At 35.5% G+C, this 8385-nt stretch overlaps 1 protein-coding gene across 1 annotated transcript in view; it reads right to left on the bottom strand.

The window, feature by feature from the left end:
* The window catches only part of LOC106873592 (host cell factor 2), a 74341-nt gene extending 67352 nt beyond the window's left edge, over positions 1-6989 (bottom strand). Inside the window, exon 1 of the mRNA XM_052967612.1 lies at positions 6784-6989. Coding sequence (XP_052823572.1) covers positions 6784-6943 — 160 coding nt within the window. The 5' untranslated portion in view covers positions 6944-6989. The remainder of the gene's footprint in view (positions 1-6783) is intronic.
* Between the last annotated feature and the right edge of the window lie 1396 nt (positions 6990-8385).

Below are 8385 nucleotides of genomic sequence, written 5' to 3'. Positions count from 1 at the left end.
TAAAGCGAAAGTATCTGTCATTGCAGTATCGAAATGTGATTGTTTCAGTTAGTGGAATAGTTTCATTTTTAAAGTGAAAGTATTTGACATGAGTGTTTTTGTTTCACTTTTGACACGTAATACTTAAATAGTGGAGCAGATATTATGTTGCCGTGGGCTCGAACTCTGCAAGAAGTTAAAAATTTTTTTTGACTAAAACACAACCGGAACCCTAAGTAAGACATGTGTAAAATTTGAATGAAATTGGTTGTGTAGTTCTCGAGTTTTAGGGAAACACACAGACAGACACACATTCTCATTTTTATATATATAGATATATATATATACACACACACACACAGAAGCTTCTTTCACTTTCAATCTACCACATCCACTCAAACCCAGAAATATGTGGTTCATACCACAGAGCCATGCCTGCAACTATGAGCATATTTTATGAAAAATTTCTGGTATAACATTCTGTTCACCCACACAAAATTAACCTTGTAAATTAAAAAAGAAAAAAAAAAACAAAACAGTTGCTTTGACACTGGTATGTAATGGTTGAGACTGGTTTAAAGTTTTATCAGTAAAATGAAGGTATTTTACAATTGATGATGATATATAAACTCAATCCTTTAATGAGTGTTACTTCATCCAACTAGTTTCCCCATCTCACAATATCTCTTCAATATTAGCTGCCCCAACCTCTTTTAGCCAGCCTCTAGTCTTCATCCTCTAACATCTCATCACTAAGCTTCATCTCTTTGGAAACAGTAAATAATAAAAGTATATTACTGTTAAATGAAGAGAGAAACAAAACAAACAAAACAATGAAAGAATATATTTTATCAAAGCAATTATTTATTGTTTCAGGAGTGAAGCTCATCTTTTAATGGTTTCAGCCAAGGGCCATGCTGGAGCACCACAATTACTGTGATTGCTAGTCATTTTTAACTCACTTCTCCAAACCTTTCACCAGATTTCGTTCTGGCGAAGCAGTGAGCTGTACAAAGCTGCCCTTCTTTGTATTTCTTGCTGTGGGTTCATCTGGCATATCTGACTAAATTTATTTAAATGTTCTCTGAACATATCCACACCTACACCTTGCAGGCCTTGAGGCTTTTAGACAAGGTATTGAAATTTCAGCTTTCGTTTTTGTTAAACTTTGTCCACTTGTTGTTAGGTTGTTGCACTCAAGATTGTAAAATCATCGTTTCAATTACTGGAGGAAGCAAATGAATTCTGTTCTTGAGCAAAACAATTCATTTCACGCTGCCCTGATCCACTCAGCTGTAAATCAGTTCCAACAATGACTGGGAAGTTAATCCTGTGATGGACTGGCACCCCATTCTGTGAGGGTTAGGGTTGTAATGTCACTTAATCATACATCATGAAATATGAAAACAGAGTCAAGCTCTGCTATTATGAGTCTTGAGTAAGTCTGCTTGTTGTTTATGTAGAAATAGATTAGTGAACAGCACAATAAAATGATTTACAAACACTCGACATTTGTGCTTATTAAAAAGACACCATGTTCTTCAAATATTGTTAATAAATCAAAATGTAAAAAGGACTAAATGGTAGCCCAAACCTTCTGGTGTAACGAATTTGGCACTTTATAATGGTTGTACTTTAATAGAATCTACCTGCTTGGCTCAGAATTGAGTGCAGAAAAGGTGGTCCTTGTTAAGACTACACCCACACCCCTCTGTACCCTACCACTCTACTATCTACTGTATTAGCCAGCCGCTGTAATTAATAAAAGCAGAACTTGTTACTATATACATGATCATTTCTGTTCTGCTATCCTTCATTACTATGCATCTCTTCTTACTCATAATAAGTAACCTTCACTTACCCCATCTACCACCTATGACTACTGCCATCTCTAACTTCTTTCCAGTTACTCCCACCTACCCTTATACAATGCAGGGTATCCATGTATCTTCTCTATAGCAAGAACCTGTGCTTGTTTCACTGTTATACTTCAGCCTCCCTATACCTGGCAAAAACTGCCACCTCTGTCTCAGATATACCCTTCTGTACTCTTCCTGTCTTGGAAGTTTGTAAAAGCACCCAGTACATTGTAAAGTCATTGGTGTTATGAAGACATCCAGCTATGGAAATCATGCTGAAGCTCAATGTGACCCTAGAGGCTATCAGATCTTCCTGTCAAATCATCAAGCCCATGCCAGCATAGAACATGGATGTTAAATGACAAAGATTATGACTCACTCCCTCTCGTAACTTTTACCCCTACACCTTGATCCTCCTGTCACCATGGGCTTTCTAGTCCTCCACATTACCTTGAAGGTGCACTCTTGCTTTTCAGAACTATCATATCCTTATCTCTCAAGTAGATGGAGTATTTCCCCATCTACTTGATAATGATGATGATGATCATCATCATCGTTTAACGTCCGCTTTCCATGCTAGCATGGGTTGGACGATTTGACTGAGGACTGGTGAAACCAGATGGCAACACCAGGCTCCAGTCTGATTTGGCAGAGTTTCTACAGCTGGATGCCCTTCCTAACGCCAACCATAGACCTGTTTTTTTTTTTATCATACTTTAACCTCCCAATCCATCACCCAAAGCCATCCTCCTTTCTTCTATTTTCCTTCTATGGCATAGGAGCTCTTTAGTCTTGCAATTTATGAAGCAACCCACCACCACTGCTGGTGTCGAGGAAAAGCATGAAAAGCAGACCTAAAATCATGATGGATAAATATTCCTGTATATATTTTACTGAAAAACAACAAAAACACCAGTATAAATTAAATTTAATAATGATTGGCCTAAAATTAAACAATGAATACATCAAGTTGTTACATGTAAGTTGAGGAGTTTTATTTTAAAATGTAAACATGTACCATATTTGATGGCACATAAGGCAAACATTTTTCAAAAAAGTCTGGAGAGAGAGAGAGGAGCACCACTGGTTCCATATGCAAAACTGGGCATATATATATATATATATATATATATATATATTATATATTTATTTATTACCACTGAGTGTAAAAACTAAATATATTATGAATTTCATAAAAAACTATTCTTGTATCACCTAAAATTTTCCCCTCAGAATAACTTGAATAATAAAGTGTATTAAAATCAGGATTAATTAATAGAAATTGAAACTTGAAGAATGATATAGAACTAAATTATTTTATTGCATTAGAGAGAGAGAGAGAGAGAGAAAAAAGAAAGACAAAATTGCAGTTTAGCTTTGGCCCAGGGTTAGGAGTTTAGTGATGATAGAGTCAGGTCAATTTAATTGATTCCAGTACTTATTTTATTGACTGATGAAAGGCAAAATATCAACTCCAGATTTTAATCTCTAAATGTAGAGATGTAACAGGATGACATCTCAAGGTATTTTGGTTTCCATTCTACAAACTGTCGACCATCACAATTCCTATCAGCACAATACTACATTTTTGAGGACACATTGAGGACAACAGCCTCCCACCAACCACAGAAACCCCCGAAATCATCACAGGTGCTGCATTCCTCTTCTATAGTCATATGAAATACTAACGACCACATAATCTAATTATACAGCTGCAAGTAATTCTTTTCTGTCAATTCACTGACAGGCATCAAGAATTCCATATCCATCCAATCTGCATGTTGACAACTTTTTTTTAGATCTCAAACTCTCGAAGGTAGGATTTGTTTACTAATCACTCAAATATTCTCAGTTGGGAGATTACTGTATTTATATTTTATATGAAGAACATTCCCCTGGGATATTTTCCCAGGTATTGGCTCTCATGGCTTCTGATTTTAACTGATTGGAAGTGTTATCATGTACATGTTTTGTCTTGGGATAAAAGATGGGCTACAACAAATATTCTGCTCAATGCCACAGATTTGCTTGTCAGTTGTTTGACCTTAACCAGTTGAGCAAGTCCCTTGGTGGCTGACGATATGTGCATCTCTGATAATGAGCAGGAGTAGAGGAGCATCATGGCCATGTGTTGAGAGGAATTCTTTGGAGTTTGAATAATTCACTTCTGGAAACATGGGTGTTTCATTCAACATCCTTAAACAACTCTTATTCAGGGACCTTTTGAGTGGGATGGGCTACTCGACCTGAAGAAAATTTAAACTGGGTCCCACCTGCATGTGCTTGGTGTAACCTTATCAGACGGGTAGTCATGGTGGGTATACTGGGCTTCGTATATTTTACTCCAGTGTCACTTTGGAATGCAATGCTCTCTCACTCAATAATAATAATAATCCTTTCTACCAGAGGCACAAGGCCTGAAATTCTGGGGAAGGAGGCTAGTCGATCACATCGATCCTGAAGGATGAAAGGCGGACGAAGTGTCACTAAGTATTTTGTCTGGTATGTTAATGGTTTCAAATTTTAGCACAAGGCCAGTAGTTTCAGAGGGAGGGTTTTAATCGATTAAATCAACCGTAGTACTTGACTGGTACTTTATCGATCACATACGATGAAAGACAAAGTTAATTTATAAAAAAATATATTATAAATCTAAGGAGAGCTAATCAGCAACAGAATGACGCCAGTCTGTAGAGCAAAGACTATCTTTCGTTATTCCATTAACAAAAAAAAAAAAGTTTAAATTCTCTATCAGATACAATTTGAGTCATTTGAGCTAGAACTTTCAAAATAAAATTAAAAAGGTATATCTCATGCAAGAGACATGACAAGCAATGGAGGGAAATGTGCTGCGATTTATATTCATTTTAGATGAAGTAGTTGAAAATTAAATATATCTGGAAGTGGATAATAAAACAATATCAATGATGAGATGGATCTGTTGTTACTTAGCCCAGACCAGTTTTGATCTAACAAAACTATGATTAAAGGTGTTCCAGTCATGATCATCCCTATTTTTTCACATAAATATTATCTTAAACTACATTATGCATTGACTTTCTTATTTTTAATACGTCAGTGTGATTTGAGGGGAAATTTGGCTGCTATTTCTAGCAAGCTGGCAACAGTATAGAGGCTCCTTACTGGCTTCGAGAGGAACCAGCTAGTTACAGTTCACCAAGTACCAGTAATACACTGGTATATATTTGTATATGTATGAAGAAAAGTAAACATTCTACTTTACATCCAAGGCTAACAATTTGAAATTCATCTCGAATATGTAAACTTGCTAATTATATTTGGAAGTCTTAACATCAAATTGCGAAGAGAAAATAATATAGAACAACAATAAATCTAAAAATAAGATGGCTACGACTGTAACGCCTTTGTATCATAAGTTTGCTGTCAAAGCGAAGCACTCACTGGAACAGTAATAAATGGTAAATGTTTCAATAAATATTGCCATTGTGTCGATGTGAAGAATATGTATCCCCTGGCAATCAAGGAGGAACATTAGCATAATGTATTAGGAGAGTTCCACTACAAAGGGAGACAAATCCAATGACACAATGTCACCACCGAAGTAAATAAACAAGGCAGTCCATCGCTGAACCATGAAAAAAAAATTACAATCATTTCCAGTTTGAGAAACCGAAAGGAAAAAACAAAAAGAAAAAACGTCTTTAACAAACAAAAACGATTACAAAAACTGCCGAATTCAAAGAAGATTGTGTAAAAAAAATAGGAAAAACTTTTTTTAATGTTAACCGCTCAGGAAATACGAGGAAAATGTGTTTCTGAAATTCACAGTGAATGCATTAGAGAAAAATGCAGTCATATAAAATGTTCAATGAAGATAGCAGTATCGCAAAACTACTGGACTGGTTTAAATACACACACACACTCTCTCTCTATAAATGTGTGTGTGTGTGTGTGCAGCTACCAGTAAGCAATGCAATAGATTGCATTAAGAACTATAATCATAAATATCAATTCTCCACAAAAATAATTTTATCCGTCTATTAAAAAAAAATTATAATGATGAAAATAAGAGGCAAGATGTTTGTTTGCATTAAACTATATACGCGTATGTGAGTGAGTGACATACACACAATGTGATATATATATATATATATAAAACGTATGAGTGTGTGTATATATATATATATACACACACAATAAGCCATAGTGATAGTAATAATGATGGCGTTAGTCGCCATGTTTAGAGAGGATGAATCTCATGGTGCCGCCAACAATGACATTTATTTTAACATTATTAAACCATCACATACTCCAATGGCAACTAACACAGTAGTATAGAAGTAAACTGTTAAAACAGAAAGAAAATCAAATTTGATAAGACGGTCAGACGAGCATTTAAGGTTTATTTACAAATCAACGCACATCATCATTGGGCGCCGCCATCTTGAAAAAGTAGCGTCTCGTCACGTTGAAATAAGGAGACATGACAACAGAAGCAGCTTGTTGGTGAGTAACAAGCGAAATAAAGAGGACAGGATAGCAAGAAAACAACTGACAAGTTTATCCGTGTAAATTACAAATGTTAATAACAACAAAAATAAGGAGTATGACAATAAACGAGTAACCGGCGACATCGGTGTCTTTGGCGTCGGTTCCAACAGCAAAACAAACGCCAATTCGACATGGCTTTGAAAAAAACCCAAAAAACTTGTACAGATAATAATTCCATTTAACTAGACACTAGACTATATTTTCTAAAGAAGAGAGTAATTGGGATTGAAATTTTAAGACTAATACAAGAAATCGAAGATTTCTGTGGCGCCAAAACTCTTCAACATCAATAACAAAAAGTCGCCATTTTGTAGGGGGAATCATTTGTAAAGGGAGGCAGGAAAATCATTGATTGAAGGGAGGGGGGGATGGCACCACCACCAACATTTTTTGTCTGCTACAATCAACTTACCTGTATTGTAGACGTGGAGTTCGTCCACAATTCCTTCGTTGCCACCACCAAATACAACCATAAGATCTTTGATCGCCACAGCTCGATGTCCATGTCGTGGCCTGGGACATGGCCCCGCCGTATTGGTAACTCGCTTCCACTTCAATATGGGTGCCGCCATATTGAAGTTACCCACAATGCTAACCAATAAGGGGGGGGGGAGATTGGCGTAAATGCCCGGACGTAAAAACAAAAAATCGTAAGATCACGTGAGCTAGCGTTTACCTCATTTCATCAAGTTTCCAAAATTGACATTACAATTTTATGATAGATAATAGATTATTTTTACATAATTATAAAATTGGATAAGAAACAACTCGATTTTTCAATAGTTATCGATATAATTGCACATTTTTCCTTCTTCCGGTATCTAAGATAATATTACGACCAGCATGCATTGCATCAATATATCCGACAAGTAAGGACTTGTTAATTTGACGCTGGTTTCTATTTATTTATATAATTTCATTTTTTTTTTCAAATGTAATATATTTCCAGCTGTCTGTTATATTTAAATAAATATATATTTTAAGTGAACTGATAGCTCTTTTGCGTGAATGACAGAAATATTTTCCTTTCAATAATTCAACCAATTAAAATCCAGCTTTAGTGATATTTTCAGACACACCCTCCCAAACGTAAACAAGAGAAAGCCCGCTTATTTCTAAAGCAACGTTTGGTAAGGATGACTACTTCTCCCCGCCGCCCTCATTTATGATTTTACTTTTGATTACAGTAGTAAACATTAATATCTATGCTGTTGACAACCATGAAAAATGATTTTCGACCGAAAGTTTATTTTTACTGGAGATATTAACTTAAGCGGCACAATTCGAGACGAGGAAAGTCGACTGGTTAGAAATAGCAGCCAAAAAATTAAGGACAAATTATATAATGAATTTTTAAATGCCCTTAAAGAGATAGGATGTTCATAGCTGGAACATCTCAGATGTTCCCGATCAAGAAGCATCAGCAGAAGCTAAACAATAACATTGATATTATGAGTCGTCGAAGCAGGAAGTTTCGGCAGTCACTCGAGCCGCTAGAAATAACAGGCAAATCTCCCTTACGTCACATTTTACTGTTAAAAAGACGGAAGTGCACCTTGAATAATTGGTAGAGGTGTAACATACATACTCCGCCCCTTTTTTGATTTAAAAAAATATATTTCCTACGTAATCCCACGTTTTCGGTAACACATTCAGATTTTGCATAAAAATCGGTAGAATCAGGATTTCAAAATTTAAATTCTACCTTCCTTTTTTTTTTTTTCATTTTTATCAGAAAATTTTTTGTTTGGATTCCCTTCAAGTTTGTAGATTATTTATTTTATTTATTTATTTATTCCATATAAGTACTTTCCCCATATATCATCAGCCTTCATGCTCGAAACAGCAGCCAAATTTACGTTGTTTTTCATATAAAATCGAAAGACACTTTACGGCTAGAAATAATAAAAGCACTTTCAAATTTGCTGGTTGGTATTTCGGATCAGGACGTTCTCATTAGTTGGATTTTCCAATTTTTGACCTTCGAAATGATTAGGAGGAGAGGATCTTTTAT

Source organism: Octopus bimaculoides, chromosome 4 (genome assembly GCF_001194135.2).
Source record: "Octopus bimaculoides isolate UCB-OBI-ISO-001 chromosome 4, ASM119413v2, whole genome shotgun sequence".
Taxonomy (NCBI): domain Eukaryota; kingdom Metazoa; phylum Mollusca; class Cephalopoda; order Octopoda; family Octopodidae; genus Octopus; species Octopus bimaculoides.
This window is presented reverse-complemented; position numbering and strand designations above follow the sequence as displayed.